Genomic DNA, 20,983 nt, shown 5'->3' on the forward strand with positions numbered 1-20,983 from the left:
GATTTTCCATTCCGTAGAAAAAATCTAACCACCATCTTAACATTGAAGTCTTGCCAAAGGGAAGCAGACCAGGTGTCAATGTTATTATTATTACTTGCTAAGCTATAACCCTAGTTGGAAAAGCAGTAGGCTATAAGACCAGGGTCTCAAACATAGAAAATATGTAGCCCGGTGAGGAAAGGATACAAGGAAAAATAAAATATTTTAAGAACAGTAACATAAAAATAAAAATTTCCTACATAAACTATAAAAACTTTAACAGAGCAAGAGGAAGAGTAGTTAGATATAGAATAGTGTACCCGAGTGTACCCTCAAGCAAGGGAACTCTTACCTTAGACAGTGGAAGTACACCCAAAAGTAGTAAAAAAGCAGCAAGTATGGGAATATGGTGGTGCTAAAATTTAATTAGCAATCAGATAGAATTTTTCAATTTAAGATGTGATAGATAAACAGATCTAACACAAGTACAGTTGTCTATAGTGTTATACTGTTAAAATTATCATTAGGTTTCAATAAACCATAACAGTATTCATCTCCATTCCTGAATAAAAACAAAAATGAACAAGCTATCACAAAGAGAAGTGGTTCAATAGTGGCAAAACTTACTTCACAAGCCAATTTCAAAGATGAAACTGCATTATCATTAATCAATAAATGATAATACAAAAGAAAATACCCTGACCACTTCTTTCACATTAAACAAACTAACTTTAGTCTTAAACTATGCCTAATAGGCCATTAATAAAGATCTTTTAAATAGATACTATATAGTAATGACCAAAGACCTAAAGCCCAATTCAAAACAAATTTTATATTACTTATCAGAAAAAACTTACCACGAACTCTACATTTCTAGAAGCCACTTTACAAAAGCATACCAGCCCTACTATGAGCTAGTTGTTTCGGTATTGTACTTTTTGGTATTACTTGGATTAGAAATAAAAGAGAGACTATTATAAAGGAAAATAGGTATGTAATTTATGCATTATGTTTCCAGTACGCACTATCTTACAGACATGATATATAATGTACGTAACATTCCACATTCATGTATAGCGTTCTTTAAAATACAGTACTACTTTACTGTATGTGTATTTGAAAACATACAAATCCATTTTGCATATCTTGATTATATACATATATATATTTATATATTACTGTATGTATGTCTTAAAGTTGTTTACTGTATAACATTATTACTATAGAAGAAAAAACATTGAACAATTACAGTATCTACTGGAAAAATATCAGTGATCATTCATTTCCATTTTTTCAAAGATCAATTATCTAGTCTAGTAGCAAGCGTATTACAGTAAAGTTGGTTTAAAATAATTGCTAATAAAAATTCTGCCCCAGGTACGCCTTGGAAATATTTATAGAGTAATTGCGTGTATTGATGAATTACTTTAGATGTGATCCCCACGATTTAAATGATATCAAAGTCTGATGCCAAATATTACTGCCAGATATATTCCACAACCGAGAGAATTTTAAAGTACGCTATACATTACATGTATTGTGAATGCAATCTTCAATAGCATCCTGATAAGATAAAAGAATTAGACCCTGTATTACTTTTGACCAAAATTTTTTTTATATATAGTGTTAATTATGTGGAAGCAAACAATGGTCAAAGGTCAAGAACTTTATTTGTCATAACCTATGATTAAAATATTTTAGTTTAGAATACTACCGACTGTCAAGCTAGTAAGTCACTACTAGTAGTTCACTGGTTGCATTCAAAACCCATCAAATAAACTACAACGTCGTACTGTAATTTAGCATAATATTTTGCAATGTTCCAACAAGATCCATATTGAGTTAAAAACTTTAAGGCAATAATAAAAAAAATTAGTGCTGAGTAGTAATACATAAAGTACATATACTGAAGTTGATTAATACTAAATGAACTCAAAAGTACAGTAATTAAGTTAGCAAAGATCAATTCAACATGTCGTACAATGGGATGGTTTCAATACTTTCTCCTGTTCAGATAAAAAGTTGTTTAGTTGCAAAACATTGAGGAAAAGAAAGAAAATTAGCAAGGTTTAAACCAGAAGACAATTCTTAAATAGGAAGACTTGCAGTTAAGTATGATCAGTGATTAAGAAGACCTGCATTTCCGAAACATTAGTAACTAAACCGCTACAAGTTATAACCATGTAACCCCATGATTGGCAGAAGCTAAGACAAAAAACTATTCTATTGTAAAGAGTAACAGATTGAATAGCCCACGTGACAGAGAGACATAGGGGGAACAAAAACATTAATCTTGTGACATGACCTGGGCCTATGGGGAGCAAAACACCTAAGTAGTATACAGAAGAAAACACAAGGCTATCAAAGCAAGATGGTGTTCAGTTAACCCTCACTTGCTTGCTGCCTAGCCAGGGTGTAGAAAACCATTCTAAATTCAATCCTTTACTACCTATTTCTCATCCACTCACATGGTGGAATAAAATAAAAGAAAGAAAACTGACATCAGCAGACACATGATGATGTAGGATTTAACCAAACACAAAGCGAGTCTTAGGGAAGTCAGCAACACAAAGCAAACAATAATGATCACAAACAACAAAGAACAACAGTTATTGCTAAAACTGTTTACCTCTAACCAGCATCACTCAACTGCTGTTGATCAAACTGTTAAAACTACTTCAAGGTTATCTTTCTATTTCAAAGCATTCTAATTAAAAAATCATGAAAAAAAAGGGCTTCAGTGCTCCACAATCAATAGCCATAACACATTATCTAAACGGACTGGGGAAAAAATTACACAAAAATTATAAATAAGCTACAGCACTTAAGTAAATCATTACTCATCAAAAATGCTTGAAAGTCCAATGCAAAGTATGACTCTCATTGTGGGCACTGAAGAAGAATCTCTCAAAAGGTTGCTAACATTTCTTTTTTAATTCCATAAAACTCACTTTCCTGGGAGAAGGTCACACGGCCTCTTTTAGGACACTGACTAAGACTCACTTGACTGTTAAGTGAAACAGCTGGTGTTTAGAAGGCTTTAAACTGTGCCTGATTTAAACACTGGTAACAAACAATGAGCTACTTTTAAGGTGGAAATGAAAATCCACCAGCTATTTCTTCTGCACATTTCTACCCGACATAGCTACAACATGTGCCGTCATACTACAACACTTATTATGATTCCAGTAGAAGGACAGTGCCAGTAAAAAAAACTTCCTTTGAGGTAAATAAGAAAACATATAATGGACAATTCTAGAAAATCCCACATGAGACAAGGTCAAAACTGACAAAAGTAAATAAGATGTAAATATAATTAGTGTCAACAGTAGTTATCTAAGATGAGAAAAGTCGAGCAGCCTTGACTAAAGTAGGAAAAATTAAATGATGGAAAACTGAATAATCAAACTACCTTGCTTGAGCAGGAAAAATGCATATATATTTGTATATATATATGTATGTATGGAATGTACAAAATACTGCTGAGCAATAATACCCCTCTCCCAACAAGCCAAAATGACTCCCTTGTCTCAGTGCCATCAAAGAGCATTCCATTCCCAAGTTCAAAAAAGACAACACTTACACATTTGGAAGCCGTAGTCAGAGGTCGCTGCAAGGAACAAAACACAACCATTGAGTGACGACAGCCAAGAGCCATACCACACCAATATTACCCCAGGATATTTGTAAACCACACTCAGGAGCCAGTTCATATATTGTGGAATTAATCATCATGAAACAATAAATACTTTAGTACTAAGAGAAATTAAAAATTTAAAAAAACCCAGCTCTGTATGAAGTGCATCTTACTTTCAGGAAATACTTATGTAGCTACCTTATATACTTCATCTACAGAATTGATGATACTCACAAAAGCATTATTCAATGCTAACTACTGATAAGGATGACTCTAATAAGCTAGATACTGAATACAAAGTTTATGTGAAAATTACTTTAATTACAAAATAATACTTTTTTTTTTATTTTACAACAGCAATATTTGGCAAAGGGACAATTAAGAAGGCAGCGAGTTCATTGGACCAAGAGGTGATGATCAAGTTACTGGAGGTCAACTTGCAAACTTAATTTGTTCTACAAACTTAATTTGTTCTACAAACTTAAATTGTTCCAAGGAGCTGTTTGCAACTTAAATTTTGGCCTAGGGTAGACCTAACCTGTATCCCATGTCGATAATTTTCATTTGCAAAAGTCAACAAATAGGTTCATATGAAATAGATATCATGTTTTACAAATGTAATTTTGCTTTCTTTATTAAACGGTACAATATTGTTTTATTACAATATTTCTTTATCTTTGTTATTCTCAGTTGGAATTATGTTTCTATCTCCGAATGTTTGCAAAAGTCAAGGACCTTTTATATAGATTTTATCTTAAATATATAAAAGAAAAAAACATTAACAAGGACTCTGTTGGTTCCATTGAAACTTGCAGCCTTCATGGGGTATTATTATTATGAAAAAAATATATACAATACATTTATACCGACTTAAAACTTACACGAGAACTACCATACTCAACAGAAGTGATAATACTAACAGAACTACAAAAGGATCAACTTTTACTGGTAACTTATATATAATACTGCATTACGATATACAATTCATATCAGCGTGTTTAATTACTAAATATCTAAACTAAACTGTAAATAATAATGGCATCAAATTATATGGAAAGAAAACATTCTACTTTTAAATAGAGCAATGTGTGTGCTGAATGATACTGCCCTTAACATAAGCCCTACTGTATTACCAAACTGTAACCGTGACCACAAAATGGTCTGTTTCTCTTTCTGTCTGTCTGTCTCTCAACTTTTTAAGGCCATTTACCTTTCCTCCATGAATTGACTACTTTTCTAAATAACTGTATAACTTTCACTAACATATCCCATCCAATATCTCAAAATTGAATTTTATTTTATGACTTGTGAATAAGACATTTACCTTTATGGTTCATTAAGGTTCCTAAAAATAGCAACAAGCATATAGGCAATATATATATATATATATATATATATATATATATATATATATATATTTAATATATATATATATATATATTTAATATATATATATATATATATATATATATATATATATATATATATATTTAATATATATATATTTAATATATATATATATATATATATATATATATATATATATATATATATATATATATATATATATATATATATATATATTTAATAATATATATATATATATATATATATATATATATATATATAATATAATATAATATATATTTAATATATATATATATATATATATATATATATATATATATATAATATAATACAATATATATTTAATATATATATATATATATATATATATATATATATATTTAATAATATATATATATATATATATATATATATATATATATATATATATATATATATATATATAATATAATACAATATATATTTAATATTACATATATATATATATATATATATATATATATATATATATATATATATTATACAGTACAGTATAAAGTTACACTAAAAAAACTCTTGAGTTTATACATATTTACTTCTCCCTTTTAGTCTCCTATAAATACAGTACTGTATCATAACTTTTCAAAGCATTTTACAAGTTGTATGCTTAGTACTTGCAAAATTCTAAGGCAAGCAACGCAACTACTTCCACGTCTAAGCTAGAAATTATCTTAACTTTTTTGTGAGCTAAGCAAGATACTGATTTGTAAGTTTGTGTAGGCTAAGCAAGAAATTGTACAAATCATGAGGTTTAGAAAAAAATTAGTTATGGCTTTCTCTCAGCATAAAGGTTAGGACATATTCACACTTGAATATTTAAAGAAATGCCGCCAAAAAATGTTCAAATTAAGCCACCTTTATGAATGTACACAAAGGTAGTAGGCAAAGGTGACAAAAAGCTCAATTAGCAGGTGAAAGATAGGTTGTAACCTAAAAGTTTTGTAGTTTTATAAAATTTCATTTAAACAATTTTCAGGAAACTGGCAGCTTTAAACAGGCATTTTCATAGTGTACATGATAAAATTTGTCAAGTCTTTCAAAGTACGGTCATTATAACGTATTGTACACGAGTTTAACACAGGATTCCCATACTTTCCGGCCAATAAGCCCTGCATTTTCTCAAATGTAAACTGTAGAAAATTATCAAATAACATCTTGATGTTACAGACTCAAATCCTTTTTGATCTAGTAAATATTACAGTAATAAAAGATGTTTGCGAACTACAATGACCTACAACTACAGATGTTAAATTCCCATCAGCCAAAGATGAAACTTACAGTATGAAGTTTGTCATCATCTTAAAATATTCAAAATTACAGTGCTTTCATTATTCTATTTTTAAACCCTATTTCATGGATATGTGCAGTAATTAAGGGCACACCTGACAGACTTTCAAGACAAAGAGCTCAGTAACTATATAGGCTATACAAAATAGGGCATATATGTTGAAATAAGCTAGCAACCTAAAATGTTAGTTTCTCGGTAACAATAATCCAATGGGAACTTTTGGCTACCTAAACTAAGCATGACGTTTACTAAATGGCATCCTAAACTGGGAGAATGTTATCACTACATGAACTCTCGAATAATGTCTTAACAATTGTACGCCATCCAATTTTACAAAATTTACAAGCCAAGCCTAACCTGTGTGTTGACAAGTACCGTATCAAATCACAACAAAAAGGCTAACTGTGATTGTGCATTAATTTTCAGAAATGGTTGCAAGCAAAATCCAAATTTGCCAATCGATTGTGCGTGTCAATAAACCGATACTTTTTTGCGAAAACAACTTTGGCTTAAGCAGCATTAACTGAATTTTAAAACTACAGTATCAAACTCAACAATTAACATTTACACTTAGGAAATTTGATTAAATTTAAATAAAACAAATGAAGCTTAAAAAATTACAACCATTTCCAGAAGTGTGTATAAACTAAAATATAGTACAGAACTATATTAGTAGTACTCTACTGTACTTGAAAGTAGACTAAGAACAACAGACTCATTACAGTATAAACAAGAATGTATCCACTACTGTTGCTACTATTAACCAGTTGTATATCAAACACTAAGCCTTTATTCAGTATGCATAAGAAATTTAGTAACTTAAACTTTGGAATCTTACTATGGTTACACTATCAAGAAAGGTATCGACTGTACTTGGATGTGTTTGCCTGACATGAATAAGATTACAGAAGGTCCTAAACTTACAAACTTGATAGAATCCAAGACGCTGTTTGCAAGTCCAGCAACAAAAGTTAACAAATAGTCAGGTTTCATATGAAATAGATATCAGGTATTAACCCTTTTACCCCCAGGCTATTTGGAACTTTCCAACCCTTAACCCCCAGGCGTTTTTTTTTTTCAAGCACATTATGCAATATATATTTTTTAAATTGCTCTAACAGTCTTAATTTTTGTTATAGAGAGGTCAGGTTGGTCTCATTCTTTTGTAAAGTGCCTGAAGTTTCTCAAAGTTATCAAAAATATGCAAACAAAAATGTAAATAGCAGTTTTTTGCAAGAACGTACCAGTACGTCCATGGAGGTAAAGGGATGAGTTTTGTGAAACGTACCAGTACGTCCATGGAGGTAAAGGGATGAGTTTTGTGAAACGTACCAGTACGTCCATGGAGGTAAAGGGATGAGTTTTGTGAAACGTACCAGTACGTCCATTGGGGGTAAAAGGGTTAAATTATATAATATTGTTTTGTTATAGTATTTCTTTATCTTATTTGTTATTTTCAGCTAGATTTGAGTTTGTATCTCTAAACGTTTGTAAGATGGGACCTTCTGTACATTTCTTGGAAAACCCATTTTTACCAATACTCTAGATTTAAATCTAAAGAAATTCACTTCACTTAACTAATAAAATGCTGGAAAAGGTAAGAATTTATAGATTGTCAGAAGGAAACCTTACAGATATATTGCGGTACAAATAGGCACCAGCTCTTTTTATTTTTCCTCATTTACATATCATATGAGATACTTTACCATAATAGGCTGCTATATTACACAACTTATAGAAAGCACTATAGAAGTCAACCACCTGATTCTTGACCATCTAAACTCACAAATTACATCAGCAAGAATAAAACAAACTATATCATCCAAAATCTGATAGACATGAAGCACGAGGCCCCAATTAACTAAAGAGAAATTTCTATTATCCAAGAGAAATATCAGGAATTTCAGGTACTTAAATCTAGACATCTTCCTCCATTCTACAAAATATATAAGATAAATTACTTGCTCGTTAGCTGAAAAAATAAACTATCACAAACTATATCTTTCATTCATGCACTCAATTATCTTTGACTATACTTTACTATGTAACAAAGCATTCTTGAACTCTAAATAGAAACTAGGTGTGCGTTTTGACAAAAAAAACTTTCCAGTTCCAAAAGACCAACTATCCACGTCTGATGGCAGAAACATTTTTGTTAGTTGTAACCAAGAGTTCTCAAAGTGCACCCAATGGGTTTTGGCTAATTTTCATAAAGCTCTCTTGTTAGCTTTACTGTTCATCCTAGTGATGCATCTCTTACTATAACATTACAGTACAATGTCATCAGAGCTTATTTACTTTAATACATAGACTGTGAAGGTTCTTCTGCTAGACTAAAAAGTAGGTAGCAGTCAAGCTGTTCACTAAGATACTAAACTTTGAATAAACAAAGCCCCGTCTTATTCAAGATTTAAACCTCTCAGTACTGTGACTATGATGTGACTCATTGGTCTTGGTAAATTCATTTATAACTACATTAGATATTTCAAATAAGTTTTTACTGTACAACCAAAGATGTACAGTATAGTAACTAAATTGACATCACATTCCCTTTCCATCACATAATTTTCACTTGATTGGTAGATTAAAAATCTCCATATATTGGACAGTTGGGTACTTATATGTGTAGTGTCTCAAGTTCCAATACCACCAAACAGAGGGATTTCTTCATATACCATCAGTAAATAGAACATTAAATATCTAAATATCTCTAGCAAATCATTACGAAAAACAGGTAAAATTGCAGCCAGTAGTTGTCCCTCTAACCTTTAAGAGCAATTTTCCTGCAGTTTGCAACCTCAAGACATGCACTAAATATTTGATATCCTCTTGATTGACTAATGGGAGTAATGAGAATAGGCAGTAGGCTAGTTATAACGGCAACCCATTGAGATAAAAGTACCACCACTAATGTTACAGGATCCTTTAAGGCCTGGCCATAGTTTGATGTTCAATTCTCTCCTAGGTACGACTTTTCTTTGCTGCAACACGCTAAAAAGACTGGTGTATTTCTTATACATTCCCATCTTTCCTCACATCTAATTACAATGAGCATAGCTCCTGTGACTATTTAGTGGCTATTTGCCCCCCATGGTAAGGGTAAGCAGCTCTTCTAGGAGAAGGAACCTACAAATTAAACCCGTAATCATTCTCTTTTGAATAGTGCCATAGAATTCGTACCATAGTCTTTGGTAAAGTTCTCTTACTTGCAGATACACTCAGACTCTTCTATTAACCCTTTGCATTCGGGAATATAACAGAAGGGCCAAGGATACCTGGTGGTTTATCAAGAGGTCGTCTTTTCCTTCACTTTCGTCATCTTTAATTTTGATTTTTAAAGGCATCACTACACTCCTCCTCTCTGCATATGGTCAAGTTATTGTTATTTTCCTTTTATAATTTCTCTTTTCTTAGTATACATTTCATTAGTTTTATTGTATACTGCTGCTTTCCATATTTGAACCATAAGTTTAAAGCTTTCCGTTATTTAAACTAGACTGTGAAGAGGATGAAGAACATCAAAATCAAACTATACAGTACCACTTCAAACAAATTACACTCGCTAGTAAAAATTAGTTGAAAATACCAAAACTTATTAGAACTGGAAACACACTGCCCCTTCACCTATAGTTAAATTGCACAACTGAATACTTTGTCTATCGAGCAATTATTTTTTGCCATTTTCAACTTCAATATCATGAACCCATAGACACCACCATGGAAGATTAATATCTAATAAAGTGTTTAAAGTAATTAAATATAATAAAGGTTCTGAATATTACATTAATTTTATTAGGAAGCTGTCAAAGCAAAATTCTAAAATATGAAAAAATAATTTCATAGGTTTGCTAATACTGTTTGATTACCTCCATGCAATTAAAAGTAAAATTACAATAAAAGTAATTACCTACTGTTCTAAGCAAGAAACTACTTCTTTAGAGATGGAGATCATAATTTCCTTAATACTAACTCCAACACTAAATTCCTTTCTAAAGGTTATTTGAACTATCCTAATCATGGTTCCCATTTACGACACCCAAAATTTGTCATCAACGACCACTGATGTTATGATACCAGATAATTACAAATCATTCATCTCATAACCTTAATGGAAAGCTATATGGAATATAGTTTGGTTCACACAGAAAATAAACTGATGATCATAAAAATAGCATTAGGAACAACAGATCTACTTCAACAATACATATCATTTATTAGTAACCCTAAAACTATAACTATTAAATACAAGCAGAAGAGTATATTTGGAAAATTCCCAGGCAGTTAAAACAAACTAAAATCTTCTATTACATTAAAAATTTCAAATAACGGCTTCCATGATTTCACAACACGATGTGACGTTTAATAGAGGATGGTAAATACTACATATTCCTTCGTGAAAGTAAGTTTATCAAATCTGATAAGCAACTTATGAACCAATATGTTCAATGCCACCAAATACAGAACTAGAGCAAGTTTCAGTAAGCAGTTTATTATTGTTTTTTTCTTTGTGAATCTGACAACTAAAGTTTCTTTCAACATCTCTTATTTCAATTAACAGCTGACCCTGAGGTGGTGAATTTCTGCCTTCCTATGATAAACAAGATCCAAAACAAAATAAAAACGGCATAATATCAGTATGGATGACGATCTCTACCTCGGTAACTATCCTTACAGACCCTCTTCCATATTGGTACCATGCCCTATTTTATTTGCTACAGAAAATATGTTTATCATAGTAGCCATTACAACTCCAGTATGGCACCTTGGCAACACATATCACAATGTGGTGCGCTGCTTTGAAGGGGGTCGTCGTGATCACATTGCTACCAGGTTTACTTCGCAACAACTTCACGTGGTTTTGGAAAAGCTACACACAAGCATGGTTCAAATGAATAATAATAATAATAAAAACTTAGGAATGAAGCAGCAAATATCATATAATTATAACAGTTAAGATAACAATTATACACAGCAATGGCATGAAAAACAAAAACTCAATAACATCAGCTTTTTGCATGTGTCATTGCTAAGAATCCTGGTATTTGTGTTCAACTACCTGATGGCAATCCTGCAAATGGCACAGATTTGATTACCTTTTATTAGCATATTGCTGATACCTCAATTATTAGTCATTAATTAATATTATAAAAAATAACTTCTCGGAAACCACAATGATTAATAGTAATATATTTACCAGAAATTATCTCAATTTAATGAAAATGAAAATGAAATACCTGTAAACTAAAGAAAATTTAGAAGTAAATATTTCATATGCTAGAAGATTTCATAATATATTCTATTAAATAGAAATAAAATACAGTATGTCTTGATAATCAAGGTCTCAAAATCAACTCCACAAATCTGTGCATTGTTATTAAATGACAATAGAAGGAGAACAGCTGTAAAAACAAAATTTTTCATTACTCGTTTTTGACGCTAACTTTTCTTTTAATGATCTAGCTTACTTTTTGAACATGATGTTATAAAGTAAAATGTTTTAGATTGGCACAGTACTTTCCTTGGAAGCCACTACTGTGTACCAAAAACAAAATAAAAATGTACTAATGTACACAGCCTGCATCCCCTGCAATGTATAGGCATCTTAATAAAACTTGACCTTCAAGTCATATTTCATAGAAAACGGTATTATCGTCAAGTGCCTGCGAGAAATTTCCAATCCGATTCCTTTCCAGTTCTTGTTGCTGATAAAAATAAATCAACGAAAGATATTAACATGATAACTAAAGAAACCTACAACAGGTAATGAAGACAAATAATCCAACTTGCTGATTTGAAGAAAAGTTGTGCATATATGAAGATAAAGTACAGTATTCAACGACCATGCAGAGATTCCTCTTCTCAATCGTAAGTCACAAAATATTGAAAAACTTGACCATCGAGAGAAAAGCAAACCCTCCCCATAATCACCAAAAACACTTAAGTGTCATTCTAAGTTATGTCTCGGAATCAAATATAAGATGGATTTAGATAGTTTGCAGACATAAAACAACAGGCAATTATCACAGATAAACATTAAATAAAGAATACAGTATACACAAGAAAACATGCTACGGAAAATCTCCAAACACCTAGATAGAAAAAATTGTCGAGCACAGTGGCTCTGTGGAATGAGAAAAACAAGCAACACATCCAAATACCAATGGATCAAAATTGGAATATAAAATATGTAGAAACACAACTGAAAGACCTAGAAAAAGTGACCAGTCTCCTTCCATGATCAATATTATTTCTTTCTGCCTCAAAGAAAAACTTCCAAAACAACTACAGTATATTTAAACAGTTTCTGCCTCAAAGAAAAACTTCCAAAACAACTATACTTAAACAGTAAACTTCCACAACACTGCAGAAAATTAAATTTCTTCAGGAACGGAAAATATCAAAATTATACAACCAGACTAATGAATGATGTAAATTCAGTAAGCTCAAAAGACAAACTTTGAATCAATAACCATGAAGTCAAACCTAATTTTGGTTTACTGGGAATAATCTTTGATTAACCATAGACAAACAATCCAAATTTTGTTGTGTTGACATCCTGAGAATGGTTAATTTTATCAGCTTCATAATGAATATGGACAAAATTGGCCAACAAAAGCAATACTTTTGCTCCCTAAGGAACATAAACATTCCAGTTGAAAAAAAATTACAGACTTAAGTCATTTAATTAGGCTAAAACAAGAGTACGATGTTTCAAAAGTAATCCGTACATAAACAACGGAATTTTGAAGTTTAGCTTTCCAAATACAGTCCATCTCGTGGGGAAAATCTTCATTACAAACAAACAATGTAAAATATGACACTTTACTCCATAAAACATCATGTCAAATGTTCTTTTCTTATATGAACTTAATGTCATGGATTTAAATGCAGTTTGACAGAACCAGAAAAGAACGTTAGCAGATCAAGGATTCAAAATTAAGATCCTCTTGTATTAAAAGTACATTTGTACAAAAATATCTTTTTGATCCAATAAGCCCAGAAACGTGATAACATTTTTCACAGAAAACCAGAGTACCATAAATTTTTCAAACAGGCACTTTAGATAAGTTGATGCGCACGATAGTAGCAGGCAACTACAGTATATGCATATTGTATATGGCATCCAAATAAATGAACAGTAGTAACGGACAATAATCTTAGAAAAATTGTTTAACCACAGTGTCCGCATAATACAAAACTGTACCAAGTTTTTTGATGACATGAAACCTTGTGTGCAAAATGAGTACAGTACAAAGATGTACAGTAATTGGCAATAAAAATGCATCCATAATTACCAATAATGCATAAAGAAATAAATAGCACTTTACTAAGGTGTAAGGAAATGGGTTTGAAAAACTGGACAATTCAAACATTATTAACAAGAACTTGAACCTCCAATTATCCAGGATAACTTAGGAATCTATTCGTGTAGAAAATTTCAAAACCCAAATAACTTTATATATGTTTGGTATGAAATAGAGCTTATGGAAAAAACCACAAACTTAAGATTAATAAATGAAATATTTAGAACAGGCCAACACAGATAAAGTCTAGTTGTTTCATACAATCTAAAAGCATTAATTAAATCATTTAAAAGAGCTTTGATAGCCTATAATTTCAAGAGGGGATCAAATCCAGCAAGAAAAATTCTGCAGTGTGCCGATTCACAGTTGTAAACCTCAGGACAAACCTATAAGTGATTTGTGACCAAGGAAAGATGGCTACAGTGCCAAAGAATCGGAACTTAATTTGCCATATATCAAAAAAAAAAAAAAAATCGAAAACTATTTCATGATTTTCATAAGTAAAGATTGCAAAAAACTATTTTCACAATTTCCATAAGTAAAGATTGCACAATAACTCTCAGCGATGCACAAAATCTCAAGATTTTTCCTTCTTGATAAGTATGAGTTTTCTATGAATAATGACCGTAGATCAAGTCTGCCCTATATGCAAGTACAGTACTTTCAAAACTAAAAAGAAAAGAAAAGTAGCAAAGCCAGCTTCTCAAAAATCATAACTTCTAGCTTTTAAAAAATCATGAAAAGAAGAAACAAAAGACAAAATAATTGAAGCATCAGCATCAGCATAAGCCTGGATATGGTTAAGCAACAAACTATGGGTCCCTAGACCATCAATTTTGTTTACACACTGGAATAACTAAGACCACTCATGTTCACATCAACATGCTCCTCCTTATCTAATTTACTCCACAAGATTCATACCAAATAGAGAATTAGGATACCAATAATTCAAACAACTTCCCTTTATTGTCTTTACGGATTTATGCTACGTTTATCCCAAGTTCCTAGGTAAAATTTAAAAGTGTACCTTACCGATACAATTTTATCTAGGATATGAGTTCACTTTCCATTATATATATAAAAATATTTTATATGCTTTTGCTCATCCACTACTTTACCTACCGGTACTTTCGAAACTGGTAATCCTGTATCATAAACCAATACTGTATAAAGAATCAAAATGGTTAATATTGACAACTACTGTAATTTAAAACTTTGAAAAAAAAAATATTTAGCCTACATCATCACATTAGCAAAACCATTTTAAATTTTGCATGATATTTTTTTCGAGGCCCCGACACATCTGCAACACATCACGCCATAACCTTAAAATGAGGAGCTCTATCTTCGAAAATTATCTGAAATTTGCATACGCTAAAAATGAGGCGTTTTACTACAAAACCCTTTACTGTGACAGCAACAAAGGATTTATTTCCATAGCCAACAATCAAGAACTCTCTCTTCACACTATATAGATTTTAAGAACGAAATTACTTTTTTCTTGTTGGATACATAAATCTAAATATGGTTTGAGGTGGCAACCCTTCCTTACACATCGGGTTATCTAGATAAACAACAGCTAATATGTAAGCAAAAAAAATTAAAAATAAAAGCTCACTTAAAACTCAATTTTAGGCAAATTCCCAATGTTGCATAGAACGCAACCAACATTATCTGTGAGCTCCTTGTCAAAATACTTTGTTCACCAATTTTTTTTTTTTTTTTTGAAGGGTAAATATTTAAGAACAAGCAGACCTAAAATGAGCCTAACACTTTTGACTTCAAAAATTTCTCATGGCTCAGTGGGTATAATGAACTCATTGTAGAGAAAGCTTCATAATGTGCACCCAGTTTTCTGTATTCGCAACTCTGGGAGATAAGGAAAAACAAAGTGTTAACTTATCCAAATACTTAGGAGTTCCAAAGGAGCGTCATTAAGATTGGGAAAAGGTCAATCAATTAACTTCTTCTACAGACTCACCACCACACTAGGCCTATGTACATCCATGCTCTGCCTGAACTAAGAATACAGGCCCAAATTCTGAGAGAACCTTCCACTACACTTAATGCTAAAATAAATCAGCGTCACAAACCCCTCCCCAAAATCACGTCAATCAGAATCTGGGCCTTTATGGCTACATGTTTGGGACCCATTTAATTAAAATATATTTAGTTCCAATACATTCAAATTTTCTACAAATTGAGATTAACACTACCATTCTATCACTACATAAAAGGCCCTGAAGTTGCTTTTCTAGCTCAAACGTACAATCTAGAACCTATACATAGCAAATACCTATACATAGCAATTACTAGAAATGGATACGTACATTGATCAGTCCCTATTCATTCATCCGTGGTAGCATAGAAATAATATTACAAATCTGGAATTTCCTATATAGAGAGGGACACAGTTTATGTAATTGCACATTCCAATTTCAATTCTACTAGTCAATGTCCCTTTCAAATTCTTTTTTCAAGATCTCAATGCACTAAACTTAAATTTAAAAAATGCTGAACATGATTCTCTTAATAACAGATATAACACTTTATATTAGTCACTCAAAAGAAAACTTCAAAATACCACTTAACACAAGGCTGAAAAAACGTTAATAAGGAATTTTTGAGATCAGGTTATGAGTAAACTAAAGTCACTACACTTTGTAAAGGAGGTACAAGTAAGAAAAAAACATTCCAGCATTTTTTGCTGACCAATGATCAATTGTGGCAAATAAAAAAACAATAAGATGGACCAAAAACCATGACTTGTCAATGCTACAATCTCTCCCGCTCTCTTTCCAATGAGAGGGGAGACGACAAGAAGCATCTGAACTACATCTGTCCAAGCATCAAAAACATTGCCACAATCAAAACTGGTCCTATGTTATATTCTGGCCTGTAACAACACTTTAAAAACAAGACCACACAACATTTACTTACAGTTGGAGCACATCTCCATCGGCAATGATGCTTCGTTACCCTAGAAAAAACAATATATATTAAAGCTTCACTGAAATAGTTGAACATTAAAGCAAATAAAAAAAGGCGGCTAAAATGTTGCTCGTTAGAAAAAAAAAAATTATTAACTGGACCCTTAAACAATTTCAAATTACTGGACAAAATATTGTCCAGTAAAATTATAAATAAAACAACATTCAAAGAACATAAAAATTGATTCTGCAAATTTATGCTAATAATTTGTATTTTTCCTAGCTAAACAATACAAACCAGAGTAACTTAAATGGGTTTACTTTGTTGCTGTTTGGTTATGACCAGAATGAAGTTATAGCATTTGCTCAAACCTTGACCCAAAGGATAATAAGATCAATCTCCAACCGGCTCGTTAGAGAAGCAAGGTTGAGATGTCAGCCTTAAAACAAAAAGTTTGTCACAGCTCCAACAAATTTTAAAAAATGTATGAACCATCTTTTTTCTTAAAATTTCAGAATGTTCAAACTTTATAAAGAAGTCAGATATTACTTGCATAAGTGGTTTTCTCTGTTGATACTACCAAGGAAGAGATGTTTGGTAGAAGAAGAAGAAAGAAATCCTACATTAAACTGTATTACACACTTATGCTGAGAATAATTAACGAGTGTGACAAAAAAGTCAGCCGTCTGCAAAGGCATAAGTCTCGGACAATTTGTTGCGCAGCCACTACTGGGGCCAAGGAGAAAGTATCCTAGTGACACGTGGATGCACTCTTTTAAATAATGTGCGGTGGAAGTGGCTCGTCTCTTGCAAACACCAATGCTAAGGACTTTCGATAATTAGTGGTCCTTAGGTACACTAATGTTGCGGCAACACTACTAATGTCATGAGCTTTGGTATTGGCACATGGTACCACTTCTCTCAAAGACTTATAAGCTTTAGATATAAATTCAAATAACCAGAAGGATATACAGTAGTATTTTTGGTTATTCCCTTCTTGTCTAACCTTTTGCTTAAAAACAAGTTAAGAATGAACAGTCGTAAGGGAACAGTTCTTTTACGGTAATGATGAACTGCCCTTACAGGACAAAGTAAGGGACCGTCCAGATCATCAATTACCTCCTTGATCACTAAGATGGAGGAGAAGTCAATCTTTCCCCCTCAGAAGTGTGAAACAAGATACGAGAGGCCATTGAGATTTCTTACCCTCTCTGAGGATTCTAGGCCAAGGAGAAAAACAGTTTCAGTGTGAAGTTTCTATCCGTAACCTTACGGAGGGGTTCGTACAGTGCCATCTCTAGGGACCTAAGAACCTCAATCACACACCAAGGAGGGGGTTTAATTTCCTGAGATGGGCAAGATTGTTCAAAATTTCTAATCAAAATCGAGAGCACCCTTGAGTCGAGATCGATACCTTCAGTCTGATAATATGGCTCAAGACTCGGCAATAGGAAGAGTAATAAGTCTGCAATCGGTGGAATAATAGCCTCGAGTAGAGCAGTATTCCATCCGACACCAATCACAGAAGAGGGACCACACTTTGCCTGACAGACCGCTGTGGAAGACTTGCGAGACATCCTTAAAGTTGCTTTACAGTCAATCTTGAAAAGCCCTTCTCTCGAAGGAGACGCTGGATAATCTTTATCCGTGGAGAGGGGCACTGAACTGCTGTGTAGAGCTTTTGCACGTGAGGTTGACGTAGAAGGTTTGGCCAAACTGGAAGTTCTCTTGTAACTTCTACAAGCAGATCTAGAAGATCCGGGTACAACTCCACAAGAGGCCAATTTGGCACTACTGTACTAGCTCTACTCTTAGGTTCCGAGACATTCTAATATTGTTAAGAACCCGACGGGTCAAGCAGATTAGGGGAAAAGCTTACACATCCATCCTCTCCCCTGCATGTTGAAATGTTTTCTCCATCACTGCAGCTAGGTCCAGGACGGGAGAGCAATACCCTTCCAGTTCGTGGTTCACTTGTATGACAAATATTTATATCATCAGGGAACCCCACAAAGTCAGGAATTCCATTGACACTTGAGGATTCAAAGACCATTCTGAATCAACTATACTATCGCCCTAGTCTGCCCGGATTGTCTAATATTACATTCCTTTTCCCTGGGATTCAACAGGCCGAGAAGTGAACAGCATATACCTGTGGCCACTGAAGCATTCCCTCCGCAAATTAGCTTGTTACATACGTCACCACAGTCGTGCTATCACTGCCCGCCACTTGCTGCGTACAAAGGTGGGTTCCCCACCCTTGGCGAGATGCATCTGAGAACAGGAGGGTATCCGGGGAATGGGACTTGAGTGGGGATCCAACCAGCAGATCTTGCTTGATATCTTTAGTTACTCTCATGAGAGCAGACAGAGGGTCTGATGACAGAGACCACTGGGATTTGAATGTCAAGTGAATTGCCTGGAGGTGTATTCTTCTTAAGGGCACTAATTTCTCCAGAGGGGCAACATGTCCCATCGGTTTCTGTCAAAGATGGGCCTGCTAAAGTCCTTCTCAAGGAACTGTGCTGCAATCTGCAGAAAAACGTACTACGCTGTCGCGTGATGGAAACTCTCTGACATGAACAGAGTATATGTCCAGACCTAGATACTAAAGACGAGACTGGCGATCGAGTTCAATTTCTCAGGATACAGCCAAATTACAATTTATTAGAAAAATAAATCGAGAAGGTCCCTGTGACGAAAAAGATGGGCCCATGAGGAGATCAAGAGTAAAAAGGAGAATGAATACTTGTGGGGGCATGGTCAGGCCAAAACACACAACCCAACACTAAAAATTCCTTCCTCGGAAGGTGTAACACTGGTAGTTCCTGGACGTATAATGGACTGAAAACTGGAAGTAAGCATCCTGGAAGTTGATGGACAACAGGCAGTTGTTCGGTCGAATGGTATTGAACACTGTGCTGCGAGTTTCCATCTTGGACCGCGTCTTCAGGATGAACCATTCAAAAGAGAAAGGTCTATGATGTCTCCAGCCTCCTATCAGTTTCTCCACCAGGAAGACTTTGCTGAAGCAGCCGGAGACCTGTCGAGGGATTCTTCGATGGTATGTTTCTCCAGCATCTTGACAATCTCTGTAAGAGTATATCTTTCCTCGATCCCCTCCTCTACAACAATGGGATCACCAGAATCAGAGTCTGAGGAGGGAGAATGGGACGCAATACCCTGAAGAGCACTTCCACCGTCCAGAATTCTGCCCCGTAAAACTTCCATTTAGTCCAATGACTTACCGTCTCTAATGGGCACCACAATATCCTCGGCTCTTTCAAGAGAAGAATCCTCCTTGACACTTGTGCTGTAAATTGTCAGGTTCAGGCAACAGATGACACCGTGGCATTTGTTTAGGAAGAGGAGCTCAAGTTCCAGCTGGGGGAGGAGCAGAGAAATGTGTTGCAGCCACTCTCCTAATGAAAGAAGCCCCGCCCTACTTCTCCCCCTTCTCCGTAGTTGTGGTAACTCTTCCAGGCAGGATTAAGGTTGGATGGTGCAAACTGGGATGTCACTGCATCTTTACTCTAGAGTATGAAATTTTCCCAGATAGAAGCACACTGGTAGAAAAATTCTTAAAGAGACTGCTCCACCAGGAACAAGCTCTTTGTAATGTTTGCGGATGTCAGCGTCAGACACGTCCTTCAATACAGCATAGAACAACACTGCCCATGACCATTGGTCAAGCCTGGAACAGGCCTGGAAAGCTGGCATTGCTTCCATCTCCATCTTTAGCAGCTCAAGGGCTTAAAAGTTGACTTGACAGCTGACCAATACCTTGCCGACATCTCTCCTTTAAAAATTTTTTTCAGAATCTTAGGTTTGCTTATTCAACTGTGGTAAGGTGTCACGAGCTTGTCGAGACCACAGACTATCAAACTTATGGTGTGCATTTAGGGCTTCTGGGAAGAAGCCATCAATGAGAGTACATCTTATTGCTTAAATAAAAAATTCATTATAATCAAATTCATGAATTTTAAGAACTTGTATGCCACCCAGATGTATACAGAATCCACGGCACTGGTCACCAAGCACTCATCACACGAATCATTAGGAGACCCGGTTCTTATAAAGAAGGATGTTTCCCTGGGCCTAAAATTGGGGCTTCTAGGGTGGGACAACAATTATCCCCCAGATTTCAGTTTCAGCAGGAAACTGGAGAATCCTCTATAACTATTAGGAATGGAGGAGCTGGAGATGGAGCTCAAGACCTGGACACCGTTGGAGGTGGCTCCTGTTTAGGTGGTTTCTGAAGATTCATATCCTTCTCGGGAAAGTCTTGACATTCGTGCCGAATCTGACAAATAAGATGAGGAAACTGACGGAAAATATGTTTAAATGGGAATTAGTTTCACATTCCCTCAAAATATGTTATTTTTATTAGTAAAATAAATTTTTGAATATACTTACCCGATAATCATGTAGCTGTCA

At 33.8% G+C, this 20,983-nt stretch overlaps 1 protein-coding gene across 2 annotated transcripts in view; it reads right to left on the reverse strand.

The window, feature by feature from the left end:
• The window catches only part of LOC137640272 (calcineurin subunit B type 2), a 98,128-nt gene that overhangs the window by 59,021 nt on the left and 18,124 nt on the right, over positions 1–20,983 (reverse strand). Inside the window, exons 2-3 of one of the 2 annotated variants that reach the window (XM_068372870.1) lie at positions 16,556–16,595; positions 3,563–3,589 (exon numbers count right to left, since the gene is read on the reverse strand). In XM_068372870.1, coding sequence (XP_068228971.1) covers positions 3,563–3,589; positions 16,556–16,595 — 67 coding nt within the window. The remainder of the gene's footprint in view (positions 1–3,562; positions 3,590–16,555; positions 16,596–20,983) is intronic. The other variant, XM_068372871.1, reaches the window with a different exon arrangement.

Source organism: Palaemon carinicauda, chromosome 4, assembly GCF_036898095.1.
Source record: "Palaemon carinicauda isolate YSFRI2023 chromosome 4, ASM3689809v2, whole genome shotgun sequence".
NCBI classification, from domain to species: domain Eukaryota; kingdom Metazoa; phylum Arthropoda; class Malacostraca; order Decapoda; family Palaemonidae; genus Palaemon; species Palaemon carinicauda.